Source organism: Balearica regulorum, chromosome 18 (assembly GCF_011004875.1).
Source record: "Balearica regulorum gibbericeps isolate bBalReg1 chromosome 18, bBalReg1.pri, whole genome shotgun sequence".
Classification (NCBI taxonomy): domain Eukaryota; kingdom Metazoa; phylum Chordata; class Aves; order Gruiformes; family Gruidae; genus Balearica; species Balearica regulorum.
This window is the reverse complement of record NC_046201.1, coordinates 14,048,553-14,067,142: the sequence shown is the minus strand read 5'-3', so window position 1 is coordinate 14,067,142 and position 18,590 is coordinate 14,048,553. Positions and strand designations below refer to the sequence as shown.

General features: G+C 46.4%; 1 protein-coding gene across 7 annotated transcripts in view; it reads right to left on the bottom strand.

Moving 5' to 3' along the window:
• The window catches only part of GAS7 (growth arrest specific 7), a 105,251-nt gene that overhangs the window by 19,724 nt on the left and 66,937 nt on the right, over positions 1 to 18,590 (bottom strand). For all 7 annotated transcript variants that reach the window (XM_075771034.1, XM_075771031.1, XM_075771030.1 and 4 more), the window contains 3 exons: positions 11,698 to 11,787; positions 7,748 to 7,863; positions 1,520 to 1,594 (listed from right to left, as the gene is read on the bottom strand). In XM_075771034.1, coding sequence (XP_075627149.1) covers positions 1,520 to 1,594; positions 7,748 to 7,863; positions 11,698 to 11,787 — 281 coding nt within the window. The remainder of the gene's footprint in view (positions 1 to 1,519; positions 1,595 to 7,747; positions 7,864 to 11,697; positions 11,788 to 18,590) is intronic.

Below are 18,590 nucleotides of genomic sequence, written 5' to 3'. Positions count from 1 at the left end.
CTGTCATCTCATCACCCTCGTGTCTCACTCACGTACATGATGGTGGGTCTTTGTACCACCAGAGGAATGCAGAGGATCCTGGGAGGGACAGCCCATAATTTGTGTGAAGTCCAGAGACTGCTGGGCAGCAAAGATGGAAAATGCTCTGGACCAGCAGTGGTAACTGGTGTGTTCACAGAGCAGTTCACGGGGTGCCCCAACTCACACCTTCTCAGGAACGAGAAGACGACCCTGGCGAATGTCTAATTTGAGTGTGCTAGGCTGCAGTCCCACTTTTGGCTCCTTCAAATTTGCCTGTTGGGTACTCTTCCTCCCTCACTTTTTAAAATGGAATTTCCCCTTTCCTGGGCCTCACCAATTCCCAGGATCTTCTCACCAGCCTCTTCTTGGCCCTAACCAGTTTGGCCAACACAGCACGAGGAGGAGAAATTCCAGCAGGACCTCCCTCCATTCCTTCACCTTCCCGCCACTCCAGGCAGAACACCACTGGGCAGTGTTCCGAGCTCCCTGCACTCTGCTCCGTATCCCCTTCAGTTCTCTACTTCAACATTTTTAATGCTTTGGTCCTCATTCCCTCTCTTTTCATCTACTCTCCCCTAGTCTCCTTCCCCTTCATTTTTTCAGGCATTTCTCCCTTCTCCTATTGGGGGTAGGAGAAAGTGGGAGCAGGATGTGGAAGAAAGTGGTTTTAGCTTTTCTAGGAGCAGGTTAACACACACCCCTAAAGGGGAAAGAGGAACAGAAACCATCATCAATGTAGGTGCTTAGAGACCCAACAGCCTAGTTAGCCTCTTGCAATTTCTGTCCTTGCCTACTGGAAGCTGAACAAACACTTTGTGGAGCTTCCCTGCCAGTACAAACACACTGTGTCAGAACTAGGACAGTCATTTCCAAACTTGACTTTCAGTGCTTAGAGGTTTTCTGTTGGAACAGATAGCGTGAACAACTTCTAATCCTTCAGGAGTGGTGTCTTTTCATTATTACTGAGGAACTGCAATCTAAACTGCATAGCCTAATACCTTCTCAGTAACTTCCAACACGTGAACATGCTGTAAATAAGGGACAACCTGCTGCTTTTCTTGGAGGGCCAGACCCACGATGAGAAGAGACTTCTTCGTCCTCCCTCTGTCTGTGCTGCTCCAATTCTACTGGCCTAACCTTATGGATCCACTTTCAGCAGTATATATATTTCATATATTCTTCCACATTCAAAGTAATTTAGTACTTATACATACTTACTACTCCCTAAAGGACGTAGTGCTGGCTAGAACAAGGATAGCATAAACACATCATTGGAAATGCAAAGTTTTATATACATATTCCTAAAAATTTACCATGAACATCTTCAAAAGAAAAATACTCCAAAGCAATTCTATCTTCCCCAACACACCCAGGATGCTAAGCTAAATAAACCTCTACTCAATGGGAGAGCTCAGGAAAAATACACGCATCTATGTGGGAGGAATGCCTTTTACATTGAAATTCTTGTCTTCTGCAAAAGTCACAGAGACACACTTACCCTTCTTCCTGAGAAGCCAAGGAATTCTGAGACAGTTTGGACAGGTTCTTAGCATATTCCTCCTCAATCTTTATCCTACACTCACACACACACACACAGAAAATAAAAAGACATCAGTAAGTAAGCTTTAAGGCACACATAATTTAAAGAAATTCTCTGCATTTTAACAGATTTTGCCACCAAAATTTCGCCTTCAGTTTCCAGGGCTTGGCAGCACCAGTTTCAGGCTCCATCTCTCCCCTCCATATGCTAAAAATGCAATGGCAAGAGATGGGATATATGCAGGACAGCATGTCTGATAAAATTAGAAGAAAAAGCTACAGTTCTGGAAAGCAAATAACAAGGACAAATTGTTTCTACTGTGCAACACGGACTATCTGCGAAATTGGGCTCACTTGAGAAGCACGTCTTTCAGTCTGTGGTTAAACGTGAGGTCGCACATCCTTGAAGCAACGCTGAAGGAATGCAGTGATACAGGAGAAATCCAAACGACATTTGGGGTGCTGGACTGCATCTTTCCTAGGAACACTGAATGCTTCCTCCTCCCCTCTACAGGTGACAAAGTTAGTGAAGATGTGGCAGGGGCTCCTTTCACTGACAGCTGGTGGTGCAGCCCTTGCCCTTGACCCATCCCACGCACTGCCCTGTCCCCCCATCCTTGCCAGCTCAGCTGCTGGCACACAACCACTATGGGAATAGCTGTGGGGAGAACAGCAAGTGACCTGTCAAGTGAAGGGACAAGGGTAAATGCTGATTGCACAACAGGGAGGTTCACAGGTGATGTGCATTATGCCTGAAACCCATCTCTGCCTCTCGAGTTCTTCTAGTGAAGCATTTGCAAGGTATACATGATCCCAACTAGGGCAGACAACTGGCTGTTTGCTGGTTTTCAAACCAGCTTGCTCAATAGAGCATCTCCAAGAGAGAGCTGAGTGGCGCCCAGGCAGAGCAACTCCTGATTCTGTGCTAACTACGTACAAGCAGGGGAAAAAACTAGTTTGCAATCCATCTCCTTCCAGCAAGAAGACAGAAGGTGGGATATTTTTGGCACGCCCATTTGCAGTAGCTAGTTGAGCAAGCACTGTTATGTGTGGCACATTCGAGACAAAAGAGGTGCCTCGAGCCAGCTAAGAGGGGTCTGATATTCTGAGCTGCTGCAAATATGATCTGGATGTCACTCTGTGTGATGCAGCTGGCTGAGGCCCAAGGTGGTACCCAGCACAGTACAACTACAGACCTCACCCAGCATGCTGGGGTCCTCCTGCAAGAAAAAACCAGCCAGGTCCCCATCCTGCTGTAGCAAGAACAACAAATACAGCTGTCCAGCACCAAAGGCTACACTGTGGTTAGGACCTCACTATGAAAACAGCTTTATCCAGGCAGATTTCACCTGGCCTACTTTAAATATCTACTTTAGGATGAGACTTACCTCATCTCAGAAGTGATAATTTCTAAGGACTGGAAAGGGAGCGTAGCTCAACTATAACAAAGATGCAAACATCTAAATGTAGCCAAGATAATACCTAAGTGTCCAGCCCAAAGCCAGGGCTCACTGTTCTTGCCTCGGTTACGAGGAGTTCCCAACCAAAGCTCTAATCTACATCCTCCACCGTGCAACTTTATTCCTGCTAGATTTTGGCTTAAGGATGCCTTTGAGTGATTTACTTCTGGATGATAGGTGTGCAAAGGTGCTAGCTGGTCTGCTGACTGTTCTGAGCTGCCATACAGACAGACCCTCACAGAATCTGTGTCTCAGTTCTTCGTCTCACGAACAGAGGAATAACCACCTTCTATCATAAAGGTTTGCTGTGAAAATAATGAATTTAAAACCCTGTGAAGTTCTTCCTTGATACTGCTGTATCTGGGGAACTATTGAACACAAGAAGACCAAAGGAAGCCTCATGATTTTCACAACTGCACATAAGACACACCACGTCTGCTGCCATCAGTGCCTGCCCTAAGCACGGCACCCTACATGGAAGCCACTGGCTTTGGTGGAAGCGCTCCTCATCAGCCCCAGCTTTGGCGCAGGCTCTGGGGTTTCAAGTGTTACTTGTACTGCAGGTGGATGGCACTACTAATAGGGCAGACCGCCTGGCAAGGAGGAATAACAATAAAAAATAACAGTAAAAAATAACAGTAAAAAATAACAATAAAAAATAACAATAAAAAATAACAATAAAAAGGTGAATTGGTTACTGCTTAAGAGCCCCAATTGTAAGACATAAATCGTTCCACCCCAGCCTGGCATCCTGTCACCATCTGTGGCAAAAACACATTGAACACCTAAAAAGAGGCTAAAAAACCAAGATGAAGATATACCTCAAAAACAGAAAAAAATATGCCTCCTGGCCCTGGCCGATATAAACACCCTGCAAACTCTAGGATTGTGGTGACTGTGAAACTCCAACACATCAGTACACAGGGACTGCAGAGCATTGTGAGCTCACCTCCAGAAATACACATGGCTGTTTCACAGTTACTCCAGCTTCGCACCAAAAAAACTCCAAGCTTCTGTATCCGCTAACTTGTTTGAAAATTTTCAAATTTCACTCCCTGTGTAGTCAGAAGCATTACAGATTATAAGTGCATTTTGACCCATTCTGTCCTGACTTTATTAGTTCCAGTTGCAATTTGGATGTTTATTCCCTGCTCTCTTGTGCTTTTTTTGAAATAAGGTACTTTGTGCGCCCACACGCAAATAGTTTCAGTCACACCATGCTATAATGGATGAAGAAAAACTAGAGAGCTACAAAGGGAGGCAAAGATGATCTGATGTGACTACCGTGCAAGAAGAAACTAAATAGATTAAGACAACATAGGGAATACGGAGAAAAGGTGACAGAGGATACCTGACAGACATCTACGCAGCTGTCACTGTGTAAAGACAGTGATTATAAGTCTTTTTACACTATTTCTCCAGATTAGGAGGCAACAATGAAATTGTCAGACAACAGAAGCATAATTACTTTTCCTGTAGTACATAAATTACAAAAGTCTTCTACAAATCTTTGCAGTGGTCAAAAATATAAAAAGACTCAAAAGAATTAGACAAGTAGTGGAAGATGTTTACAAGTATCTGCTTAACACAGCAGACCTAAGGCAAACTCTGGCTCTGGAAATCCCCAAACTTTTGGTTATTGGAAGCTGGGAGGACAGAGACTCTCGTGCTCTTTTCCTCTTCCACACTCAGTACTGCCATGGTGAGATTAAAGTCAGTGGGCCAGAGAGACCTTCATCAGACTCACTACAGCCACTCTCCTGCTTGTGTTTCTTTTCATGTAGCTAAATAATCTACTATTTATTTTAAATTTTCTAAGCAAAGTCCAGCTCAATTAAAAAGTGACGGGTGAAAAGCCTAAGACAGTGTTCCTTTTCTAATAAAAACACTACTTATACTTAGAGAGACTGATGCTATTCAGGGCAGTTAGATTTTCTTCGCTGTTTTGGAGTGCTTACTTGAATGCAAATGCTGGACCATATTTTCACATTTGATTTAAAGTAATTCTTTCCTTCTTTCACTCCCACACCCTGATCTTTCAGTTCAGTCAATTTACTAATTACTTTCCTCCATTTTGTGAGGTCTGTGTCATTAAAATTCAAAGTCTGTATTGTAACCCTACCTTTGTCAACAAGAACTGAATGAACACATAACTGGTCAGTCTAAGATTACTATTTACAAGTTGCTCCTCCAAAAAGCATCTACTTGATTTCAGTTAGTGTTGCCTCTTGTTGGTTATTTGATGAAGAAATCTGGCTCTCGTGTCTCATCCCAGCTTCCTATTTAAAGCTATAGTTATTAGCTGCCTGAACCTCACCTCCAGAAGGCTGGTTGTACAAATGGGAGAGAATTTTTCCGGACATGAAAACCTCTAGTTAAGCATGGTCTTGTATTCCCCAAGCCACCTGATGGTCATCATGAAAATCTTATCAGTACTTCTTCCCTCTGAGCTGGGAAAGCAAAGGTTCCCCTGATGGCCTGAGCTCTCATTTCCATGAGTAACCTCTCCAGCTCAACACTGTCCCCCTCCTTTTCCACACAGAGCAATCCTGAATCATTTGCTCCAAACAGAAGAAAAATACATTAATCATCTTCTAACTCCCATCTAGATCCTCTTCACACTCAATTCCAAATCTTGTTTCCAGCACAGTGAATCTTTTCTGTCTTTTCTTCTATAACATGCCTAGTTCTTCCTCTACTGAGGACATGAACATGCCTCTTCCCAGTGTCAGAGTTGCTCTCTCCTTGCTCTCTCTCATTTCACACCAACTTTCTCTCTCTCTTGAATGCTCCTTACTTTTGTTTCTGTGAAATTTCATTATATATATTACTTTCTTTGGAGCAGCTTTCCTCCTCTTTTCCCTGGCCACGGCTATCACAATTCTGCTTGCCTTCTTATCTTGTTGCAAGCTTAGCAAGACTATTTCTCAATTGTACTTTTCCTTTGCCAGCTGGTCCTTTCTTCTACCTGCATTCTCTGTTCCCACTTTTTCATGGATCAGAGAGGCAACTGTCTCACAAACTGCCTTACATCAAAGGCATTAGGAACTACATGTGGATGCTGGGCACTCTGCACCTGCTGTATCAGACTGTCTTTATTGCTTGTGCTATATTTCGCGTTTCTCCACTGCTGCCATATCCCTGATACTAAAAAAGAAGACAAGAGGGAGAAAGAAAACAAACCACAAAGAAAGTGCTGCCCAATCAAACTGCCCCCCAAATGCCAACACAGGTGCCTGTTTGTTGCCCAGTTCATAGAATCACAGGATGGTTTGGGTTGGAAGGGACCTCACAGCCCATCCAGTTCCACCCCCTGCCATGGGCAGGGACACCCTCCACCAGCCCAGGTTGCCCAAAGCCCCATCCAACCTGGCCTTCAACACTGCCAGGGAGCCAGGGGCAGCCACAGCTTCTCTGGGCAACCTGTGCCAGGGCCTCACCACCCTCACAGCGAAGAATTTCTTCTTCAGATCTGATCTCAATCTCCCCTCCTTCAACTTAAAGCCATTCCCCCTTGTCCTGTCACTCCCTGCCCTTGTCACCAGTCCCTCTCCAGCTTTCCTGGAGCCCCTTCAGGGACTGGAAGGTGCTCTAAGGTCTCCCCGGAGCCTTCTCTTCTCCAGGCTGAACAACCCCAACTCTCTCAGCCTGTCTCCATAGCAGAGGTGCTCCAGCCCTCGGATCATCTCTGTGGCCCTCTCTGGACTCACTCCAAGAGCTCAATGTCTTTCTTGTACTGGGGACACCAGAGCTGGACGCAGTACTGCAGGTGGGGTCTCACGAGAGCAGAGTACAGGGTGAGAATCACCTCCCTCAACCTGCCGGTCACTCTGTTTTTGATGCAGCCCAGGATACGGTTGGCAAGCGGAAGGCAATATCAACTTGGCAGCAAGCACCAGCATAGAGGCAATAACAGAGGACACCAGCTCCTTCAACTGGTGCAGTTTCCTCCAGGAGAGGACATCCACCAGCATGCTCTGCCTTCCTCCAGGGAGTAAACACTGCTTGTTCCTTATGGGCTGTTCTCAAACTTTGAGAGTCATCCTCAAGATGATTTATGCTAGCTTGGACACATGACAAGCGATTTCAAATAATAGTGACACTACTTATGAGTAATAATGTCACATGGTCCCCTGTACATGGTTGAACTGAGCATCTATCAAGCGCTTGTTTGGTGCTCAGTGCATCTCCCATGTCAGCAGAGCGACAGACTGTTAATAGAATTTTCTGGTAGTGACATCTGCCTATATAACTTGGGGTTCACTCTAAATATCTGTATGTGTAGTTTAGCTCCATAACCAGTTTAAGTGCCAAGTGATGTGCTTTTACATCTTCCTCTAGGAAGCTGTGCCTATGCTCCATGTCAACAAATTGCTTCTCTAATTTTCAGACAAAATATTTCCTTTCTAAATATCATCTCTACTCTTGTTTTTTCCACATCTGTGTTTTTTCCTTGAATCTGCAGCTTAAAACCTTCTTGGTTCCCTCTATCTAAACAGACAGCTTGTGTGCAATACGACTGAGACAGGCACAGCAGGAGAGACGAGTGAGAGCTGGGGAAGATTGAAAGGTATGGATGGACATTAAAGAAATATTAAATGTTCTTTAAGAATTGGTAGCCTATCTTTTATTCAGTTTAAGCTATATCATAATGTACCAAAATAATATCTAAATCGGGGGGGGGAAATTGACATAAATAGTTAATTTGAAAGTAAATCGCTAATTACCTTTCTCGAACGAACTCTGCCATTTCTTTCTGCATTTGCTTCCCTTTTAGTTGTTTTTGAAGAAGAATTTCAAATCCTGACACTGTATTGTTCCCTTGTGAATCCTTCTTATCAGCCTGGAAGAAAAAAGTAATTCAGCAAAAATATATGGGGATCAAAACCACAGACACGCAGTTCCCAGAGGCAACGGCCCAAGGAGTCCAAGCAGTGGGTGCCAGTGCTGCCCGAAGAGCCCTCCTCTGAGAACAGCTGGTGGCCACAGCACCTCAGTCCCTCTCAGAGGAAGAGTCCAACACTTTCTCTTTCCCTCTCCCCTTATTCCTTTTTTTTTTTTTAATTTAAAAAAAAAAGGAAGTTTTACAGTTATCTTTAGCTAGCGTAAGACTACGTTGGGGCCGAAGCAGCAGCCTTGCCTTCCCTTCTGCCCATGGCCTTTCATACCTGGCAATGCCCCTGGGCTGGCTCTGGCAAGCTCGAGCCCTGACGGCTCCGCCCTGCAAGGAGAAGGACTCATGCAGCCAGCACCAGGAAACTGCTGGGGAAGAGGGAAGGACACCGCTGCTCCTTCCAGGGGTAACGTAGCCCTAAATGACCTTTAATAGACTGTCAAGTTCAACCCTGATTTGCACTCAGAAAAATACAGCCAGTCTGCACAGATCTGCTGTAAAGCAGGGTAAAACAGCAGCTTGTGCAATAGATTACTGCCATACATCCTATCGCTGTTTGTTTCCTACACAGCCCTTTCCACCCTTTGCTCCACTGACTTCAGGGTTGCTACAAGGATCAACAGAGTCTTCTCTCTGCTGTCTCTTTTCTCTCTCCTCTCTGTGCTCTTCCCTATTTCAGAATTTCATCTCCTACCCTCTTCCAACAAACAGGCCTGGAGAACAGTTCCCTAAGGACTACAGGTTTCGCTCCAATACCCTGGGTGCTGCACATTTACAAAGAGAAAAATGCCACATTAATCAAAGCGTGAGAGTTGCAGGACACCACACCAGGCACCGGGCAGCTGAGACAATGGGAGGAGTGGAATCGATCGAAGGAGGGCGAGTCGTGGGCAGGCCATGGATGACAAGGCTGAACAAGAGGAAAGTCCTGGGAGCGCAGCTTTGGGAGGATAAAAATTTGCAGAAGAATGGCAGCTTTAAGTGGAGTTTCACTGAGAGCGAGATGTGACCAAACCCAAGGAGCCAAGCAGTGGCCAAGCCTAAATGGAAAGAACCAAGCAGGGCAGCGACTTCCGTAAGACACATGCAAAAAATAAGCCTACACACCATTAATGATTTATTGCTCATTGGGATCAGAAGAAACTTTGATGGTTTGTTAACATGACCATTTCCAAGTATGTCAGTGTATTTTAGCAAGTTACTGCCATTAGTCCTCACACCAACGCTGAGCATGCATGAGGCGAAATGCTGCTGTGCCTCCAACAGCTACACTTTTTTGCAAGGGAAAGTCTCTCTTTTCTTTTTTTTAATGGAAACGCTTCAATAACTGAGAACTGAAAACACATGAGAAATTCATAAAATCTTCGTTGTTGAGGTAGGTTCCCCCTGCCCCCAAAAAAACAGTTTTCCAGTGGAAGATTTTTTCTATTAGCTCCACACTTGAGGGACTACTGTATCATTTTAATCTGATTCAGGAACCTGGAAGCCTTCTTTGCCTCAGTCTTCACTGGCGAATCCTTGAGCCACACTGCCCAGGTCACAGAAGGCAGGGACTGGGAAAATGCAGAACCGCATGCAGAAGATCAGGTTCGAGAATACCTAAGGAACCTGAAGGTGCACAAGTCCATGGGACCTGATGAGTTGCATCCGCGGGTCTTGAGGGAACTGGCAGATGAAGTGGCCAGGCCACTCGGCCATCATATTTGAGAAGTCCTGGCAGTCTGGAGTAGTTCCCGCTGACTAGAAGAGGGGAAACATAACCCCCATTTTTAAGAAGGAGAAAAAGGAAGACCAAGGGGACTACAGGCTGGTCAGTCTCACCTCCGTGCCTGGCAAGATTATGGAGCAGACCCTCCTGGAGACTATACTCAGGCACATGGAAAATAAGGAGGTGATTGGTGACAGCCAACACGGCTTCACTAAGGGCAAATCATGCCTGACAAACTTGGTGGCCTTCTATGATGGGGTTACAGCATCTGTGGATAAGGGAAGGGCAACTGACGTCATCTACCTGGACTTGTGCAAGGCATTTGACACTGTCCTGCACAACATCCTTGTCTCTAAATTGGAGGGACGTGGATTCGATGGATGGACCACTCGGTGGATAAGGAATTGGCTGGATGGTCGCACTCAAAGAGTTGTGGTCAATGGCTCAATGTCCAAGTGGAGAACGGTGACGAGTGGCGTCCCTCAGGGGTCAGTACTGGCACCGGCACTGTTCAACATCTTTGTCGGCGACATGGACAATGGGGTCAAGTGCACGCTCAGCAAGTTTGCCGACGACACCAAGCTCTGTGATGTGGTCGACACGCTGGAGGGAAGGGATGGCATCCAGAGGGACCTTGACAGGCTGGAGAGGTGGGCCCGTGCGAACCACATGAAGTTCAACAAGCTCAAGTGCAAGGTCCTGCACGTGGGTCGGTGCAATCCCAAGCATGACTATAGGCTGGGCAAGGAATGGATTGAAAGCAGCCCCGAGGAGAAGGACTTGGGGGTATTGATTGATGAGAAGCTCAACATGAGCCGGCAGTGTGCGCTTGCAGCCCAGAAAGCCAACCGTGTCCTGGGCTGCATCAAAAGAGGTGTGACCAGCAGGTCAAGGGAGGGGATCCTGCCCCTCTTCTCAGCTCTGGTGAGACCCCACCTGCAGTACTGCGTCCAGCTCTGGGGGCCCCAGTACAGGAGAGACATGGAGCTGTTGGAGTGAGTCCAGAGGAGGCCACGAAGCTGATCAGAGGGCTGGAGCACCTCTGCTATGAGGACAGGCTGAGAGAGTTGGGGTTGTTCAGCCTGGAGAAAAGAAGGCTCTGGGGAGATCTAATTGCGGCTTACCAGTACCTGAAGGGGCCTACAGGAAAGCTGGAGAGGGACTGTTTATCAGGGACAGGACAAGGGGTAATGGGTTTAAGCTGAAGGAGGGTCGATTGAGATTAGATGTTAGAAAGAAATTCTTTACTGTTAGAGTGGTGAGGCACTGGCACAGGTTGCCCTGAGAGGTTGTGGAGGCCCCATCCCTGGAAGTGTTTAAGACCCGGTTGGATGGGGCTTTGGGCAACGTGGTCTAGTGGAGGGTGTCCCTGCCCGCAGCAGGGGGGTTGGAACTAGATGATCTTTAAGGTCCCTTCCAACCCAAATCATTCTATGATTCTGTAAGCAGAGCTAAGAAAGAGAGGGCACACACAGAACCACAGCCACTGGAGACTTCCCGTGCTGAAGGCTGTATAAAAACTACTCAATTTAAGAGCTATTAATAGGCCTTCCCTTCATAAACCTCATCCTTTAAAAAAGTCATTTATCATTTGGCCTCCAAAATGTCCCGTGGGACTGAGTTTTACAATTCAACACAAAGTCTGTAACTATCTGCTTGTTTTAAATGTGATGTCCCCAGCTTCCTTGTGCATCCCTAGCTCTCACGCTCTGGGAAAAGCTGAAATAACATTCCCTGTCACCCACCTATCCCTCCTCCTGCTGCACAGACCTTCCGACTGAGGTATTTTGAGATGTGCAGTTTGTCCTACATCTTCCCCATGCCCTGACCAAAACCATCTCCTGACAGCTGACCTTGCCTTTCTGGACACAACCCTGATAACCACCCACATCTGAGACCAGTTAGATGGTTTCCACCTGATCTTCACTGGCATCCTCAGTCTCCCCGGTGCTCCCCTAATGCACTGCATTTCAGCCCAAATTCTCCTTTATCTTGTACCTTAAATCAAGCTGTTTGTTCCACTTTTTCAGAATCTCAGGAGCTGCAATATGGCATGTGGCTGTCTGCCTACTTACCCAGAAATAATCACAGTAGCTCCACTCCGAAGGTTTCAGCAACTGCTGCTCTGGCATTACGTCAGGGTGGGGGAAAGTCACAGAGTTTATCTGTAAAAAAAAAAAAAAAAGGCAAAAGAGAGTTACAAGGTAATGAAATTTAGCTGTTGGTGAGAAATAAGCAAATGAAAGGTTATATGCATGCACTTCCAATCAGAAAATCCGCAGTGAATGTATGTCAGTGAAGAAAAATTGGTTGTTGCATGGAAACAGCAACTAAGTATTCCCAGAAAGCTCCTCTGAGCAAGCAGGAGTGTCATCTCGGAGGAAAATAAACTACCCATTTCACATGAGGAAAACCTGCTTGATTTGGAAAGCGCTGTACAGGGAGTTCTCCTAGATCCCCAACAAACTGTGGTAAAAATCCTGACATGAAACACCCTGAGCATGCCCTGAACACAAGAAATACCATGAGCAGCACAGAGCACTGATGAGAGCACTTAGCTCATCAGAAAATCTTGGCTATGTTCGTCTCTTACAAGATTACAAAAAAATGTGTTGTTTTTTCAGTGTACAGCCCTTCCATCTGTCCCAGAGACCTTTTCAGATGAAAGTGATGCTCCCTGCAAAAACGAACAGGGGCTGTCTAAAGCCAGCTAGCCTTCAGTGTGCAAAACCCACAGCAATCTGTGAGACAGGACTCATCACATAGTCATTAAATAAAGGCATAAAAGAGTGTAAGTTATCACAGTAGAAAATGTTGCCTGATAAAAACACAGTGGAAGCTAAGAGCATAACAGCTACTGCAGAACATGCTGTGGAACAGCTCTGGACACAGTTAAGCCCTTCAGGGCAAGAATCACAGCTCAGTGCCAGCACATAACGCTCGCCTAAAATTTCTGCTGGGCAGGCACACTAAAAGCAGCCCCTCTTATCCCACCGACAGTACTTGTGTTTTAATCAAGGAACCAACAGAAATTGGGGATGGAAGACTCACAAATGTAACTGTATGGGTTCGGGGGTTTTTTTGGATGAGTTAACATGCATAGGAAATCCAAACCCAAAGCTGTGCGCAGGGTTAGCACAGCTGCAGCGGCAGACCTAAAGGTAGTGCTTACAGGCAGCGAATCTGCCTTTGGGCTATTCAGAGAGGATCAAAAAGGACACGCAAAGTGCTGACACAGCGTAAGCCCACTGTGCTGGAGCAATGCAGACAAAGCCTTTAGCTGATACAAGGCTGTTCCTACAAACCCACATTGGCTCTGCTGCTGTCTGACTATGCTGAAGTTTCAGTGGCTGTCCTGTATGTAATGCAAGAGCCTTCTCTACAAAATTCACTCTGTCCAGAGCTTGCCAAGTCCACTGCAAAGCAGGCTGAGGACCCCGTACCTACGATGTCTTCAGCTTGGAGACCAGGGCTCTCACTTCACCATCACTTTGCAGGCAGCAGCCGTGCACCGGTGAGCCTACGTCTCCAGCCACAGCCAGCCTCCACTAGCCACACGGTTCCAGCAACAGCCAACAGGAGCTGCTGAACACACCTCCCTGTTCCTTCACGCTCCCCATCAGAAGTGCCACGCACCAGGACCTATAAAACATCAGCTCAGTCCAGAGCGGGATGGCCATGCGACAGAGGTACCGGTGCTCACCCTCGCCCGGGCATCCCGCACCCCTGCAGCATCAGGGGACGTGCCAGGGGACATGCCAGTGTAGTCACACAGCTGAGCTTGCCTGTGCTTCAGCGATGGGCACCTGTGTTACCCCAGGCTGACCTCTGTCACCCCCACAGCCTCCACCACAAAGCCCCTCCATGAGGGGGCTCATTTCTCTGAGGACAAGTTCTGTCTCTGCTAAAGTCTTTCTCTCCTGCCTCTTCTGTCAGCTCCGTTATCTCAGGACAGCACTGCAAGCCCATCTTGCCCTGTTTTTTTGGTTAGGTAGGTTGGGTTACCTTCTCTTCTCCATTCAGGGATCAACAGATCTAAAAGCCTGCAAGCAGATCCCATCATTCGCTGGAAGCAGCCCCACCACAGGAGAGGAGCTAGCACCTCGCCTCCAGGCGCAGCCAGCGCAAGCAGGGTGTGCAGAGCTGCTCCGGTGCGAGGGGCTGTCAGTGTGCACTGGCTCAACACCCTGGTAGGAGACATCAGCTCCTCACACCCCTGCCAGGAAGCTTCACAACTGATCAGCCCAAATGTCTTAAAAATACCAGCTAGAAACCTTAAGTCAAATTGCTGCTTTCCGACAGCATCTGACAAGCTCTGACCTGGACCAGTGCTGGACCCGTGCACAAGGGCAGACAGAGAAAAGTCTCTGCATCACCGCACAGATCACTTAAATCACATGCCACTGCTGACCAGGGGCTGCGCTGGTACCTGGTCATGCCTCTACACTGTCACAGCCACACCCTATTTCTCAAATAACACAATATATTGTAGTATTGCCTTAAAAAAAATAAGATGGCCTCAGAAACCATGCACAATTGCTCTGCCACATATCAAAGTGGGCCAACTGCTTCCCGTGAGCGAGTACCACTGCAGCTCATCCTCCCAGAGCAGGGGAGATCCAGGAAACAAAGTACTGTCAGCAATGGTATAGGTAACCATGTGAAGGCATGCGGTGTCAAACAGGTTTAAACAGCTTCTAGCTTTGAGGATTTCTGGGTTTGATGCTTCATTTCACACTACTACATAAACATTTAGGTGACAGCCACAAGTCACTTGGAGTCCAGCCCCTCCAGCATCTCCAATCCCCCTAAAAATTTCAACCCCTCCAGCATCTCCATCCCCTGAAGCCCATCCAGGCTCTACAGCCCAGCATGAAGCACTGACCTGTGCCCAGCTACTCTGTGAGCTTACACAGCACACCTCTTGGGCATCCGGGACAAGGTGCTGCCTCCTAGGAGCAGACTGCCAAGCTATAGGAACTCAGGATTTAGCTTAAGTTAAAAACAGTTAGTAGCAGAAGGTAAATGAGGTAAAGAGACTGCATGGAAGTTCAGGGACACTGGAAACAATTCATATCTCATATCAGGAGCACCAATACTGCAGTGGTGAAAGGAGAAGCTATTCCGGTTTCCACCTGCCCTCTTACTGGTGCTCTTGCAGAGAATGGCTAGGAGATGCCCTGTGGAAACACACTGCTGAGTGGAGATTTGACAACTTATTTCAGCTGAGAAAGGACCAAATGCTTCCCATGAAGACAGCAGTGTTTTCTAGGCAGATTTCTAGGGCCCAACATTGTCACACTGGATAATGAGAAGGGGGAAAATCAGGCACTTCCTACGTGTATTTTGCAGCCTTTACCAGAAGACTGGGCATCGTCGCACTGCACACCAGGACACAGAGGTGGTGTGCAGCAGGAGCGTGTACAGTGGCACACAAGTTGTTCCTTGCAGCTTAAAAATCTGCAAAGGGAAACTGGAAGGGAAATGCATATTCCCTGCTAAAAACGGTGCCTGTTTCACAAAAACTAAATCTGTGTCAGTTGGAAGCTGCTTATTAACTAAGACTCTCCATTACAACGCTAATGTCCTGAAGAAATAAACAGAGTCACTGGAAATGCCCACACTCAGACTGGTGAAGGTGTCTCACTGCAATGGCATAAAAATTGTTAAAACTCTAGAAATAGTACTAAAAATTATATATGACTCCACAGGAAATCCTGTGACTCTTTCCTTTCATCAGCACAGATTTCTTAAACAAGAGCTTTTGGATCTGTATTTCTGACCATTTTTAAAACCTCTCAGGGTCTCCTAGCAGGGAGGGGAACACTGGGCTGACACTGAGTAGGACATGGCCGCGTACCAGTAATGAATGACAGCATCTTGCTCCCCCAACAATCCTCCCTCTGAAACGCCCCTTTTCTTGTTTCTGAAATCTAAATGAAAAAAAGTACTCTGGTTCACCAGCTTAGTCCCACTGATGAGCTTTTTGATTGATACTAAAGAGAGCCAAAGCATCTTGCGATGATGTCCTGATGGTTAACAAGCATTAAATAGCTCTATCAGTCCCACAGACAGTGATGTCCCTTCCCTGCATGAGGGACCACTGCTTTCCTTAATTTCGAGGGACCACTGCTCTCACTAATCGCATCCCTGACAGCCAGTCAGGCTACGTGCAAGGTCCAAACTCAAACAACCGGATAGACCATGGCAGTGCTAATCTGTCTCAGCAACACTAACTGGCCGACAAGGCCTGAACGAAAGTGTGCAGAAGCTATTACAGCTGTAATTGCCAGTAAGAAACAAAACAAATTAAAATGCATAACTCAGCTAATAATGGAGTCACAGAACTTTAAGAGAAAACAAAGCATTACGACCTGCATTATATTCACACAGGCTCCACTGGGACAGCTGAGGTGATAATGAGCTCCACCGTGACATTAACTCCTCATCCAGCTTCTTCACTAATAAAAATAATGGCTGTTGTCAGCTTGCAACAAAGCAACATTAATGACAAGACAGCAGCAAGGCGTACTCCAAGCATAAGCTGAGCAAACGTGCCAGAAGACAGCAGCCTGTCCTTCCAGCTGCTCCTGGACACCAGTGGCACCATAAAACCTGTGTGAGACCCTCTGGGTCGCTGGGGCTAGAGGAAGGTACGCCGTCAGAGAAGACGGGCTGGGAAAAACAGGGTGACAACAAAGCTGGGGGGGAACTGACAAGTAACAAATATTGACAAGCCTGCTGTGTACCAAACTCAATAAATAGATTAAAATATTTTTGCCTGTATACTGATCATGAGCAAAAGCAATTATAGTCTTACCAGCTAAATATTCCAGCTCATATTTCACATGAGTGCATCGGCAGTGATGGCAAAATGAGCTGTTTACTTTATAGGTGACTCCTGATTTTGCCTGAGATGCAAAGGGGTGACAGAAGAAGAAAAGTCACAGAGAGGCAGGTGAGCGCACAACAGCGGCGTGCAGCAGAGCAAGAAACTTTGTTGGGCTGGACATGCACATTAATTTCATGGACTTCAAAATCCTCTGGAGGCTTTGAAGTTGGTACAGGCACTCACCAGTAAATGAGACGTTGCCCAGCAATGTGAATAAAACAAGAATAATTTAATCAAGGCTTAGGTAATCAACTACATGTTTATTACAAAAGACGCTATATAAGTAAATGAGCAGACCGTGGGTGAGCTTACTGTGCTGTGCCTAAGTGACTGAAGCGGGGCAACATTCTTATTCATTTCTTCAACTTAAAAATGCAGATTATTTTTCCTGATTTCTGCACATTCACAGCACCTTAACCACAGCACAGCTGTGCCAGATTGCCTAACTTCAGTATCTGCTTTACAATTTCAGCTGAGACCTCAAGTACAATGGCCAACTCCACTAGATGTAATGAATTCACCTGCCAAATGGGACTGTTTGGGCAAAAAAGCCAAATGCAAAGGCTGGAGATCTCAGAAGAGCTTAGGCACAGACAAAGACTTGGGCAGTTTTAACTCTACCCAGACAGGGAAGCTCAGGAATGCCTAGACTGTGCCTAAGTAGCTTCAATATCATGAGTTTGCATGTGGTGGCAGGGTAATGGCTATGGTATGACAGTAGGGGAGAACAGATAACTGAAGTCCTGAACGTTAACAAAGTCAACTGATATGCTTCCTATTTCAAAGGGAAGATTCTGTCAAAAATGTTCAGGAGCCCTCTTTATTTGGTGTATCTGTAGAAAGGTTCAGATATGATTCAGTCGGTACCTGACAAAGCAGGGCATTTCTGACAGTTTCTGCCACGCTGAACGTGCAGCCTCATACTGTGTTCATCACGTTGTGACAGATGCAGAGCACAGCAGCAGAAAACACCAAGTTACTGCATGTAGGCTGCTCCCCATCTGCAGCATGCTTTCATTTATGTGTCCAACATACGCAATACAAATGCCAGCATTTTCCAAGTCATGCAGTATCTTGACAAGGCACTAGAGCATTCTTCAGAAAGACACCCAAGATAGGGGGTTTCTAGGTTTTCTAAGAGAAAGATAGGTTTCTTGCTCTTCAAGTTAGGCGCAGCTCTGTCCTTGAGTTGATATGCCCCTGTACCTTCTCTATGTAACTCTACCTCACCTATGGCACAGGAGGTTCAGCTTGCACAGGCCAGAGACAGCTCTTCAGGAATCAGACAGCAAACCATCCAACCTAAAATTAATGAGTGCACTCATTGCAAAATCACTGCAAAATCAACTCACTGCAAAACTAACGCAGAGTGCAGACCACAGACCTGCACTGCTGTTTCCTAAGTAAGCATCAATAATTTGTGCAAGCAGTAGTTTCATAACAGCCTCTGATATAACCCAGCAGGGGTTTCCCTTCCAAAGAAAACAGACATCACAGTGTTGGTAACATTTGTTTACCAAAGAGAAAACACCATACTCTTAGTTTTGTTGCGTGCATACAGATGAGAAATACTCCAGCTCCCACCTGCCGTCAGGATTTCCAGAAGCCATGCTCCTAAATGGCTATTTGGATGTAGAGGAGGCAGATGCATTCCTAGGAAGATGGGAACAAACCCCCACTCCTCTGCTGAAAGTGGTGAAACAGAGTCAGCTAGGCTTCAGCTGCTGGTCAGGATGGACATCACCTGATGTCCACAGTTTGCCTATCACAGGATTTCAGTTTGGGGGGAGATTTGCTGGACTGAACGCCCCAAAGTTAATCACAAAATTCTTCTCTCCAAGAAGAGATTCTGCCTGAGCACTGCGACAGACCAAGAAAAAACATCTGACAGTAAGCTAAGGATGTGCCCTGCAGCTCTGTTAACCAGAACATCCCAATGTCAGCTTGAGAGGCGCTGAACACATATAACCTCCTAGGAGACAGGGGGAAAATTTACATTGCTTTACAGTTTACACTCTGTATGAGAATGTTGTTTTGCATAACGCTTCCTTGATGCAGGCAATGGCTTGGAGCAAA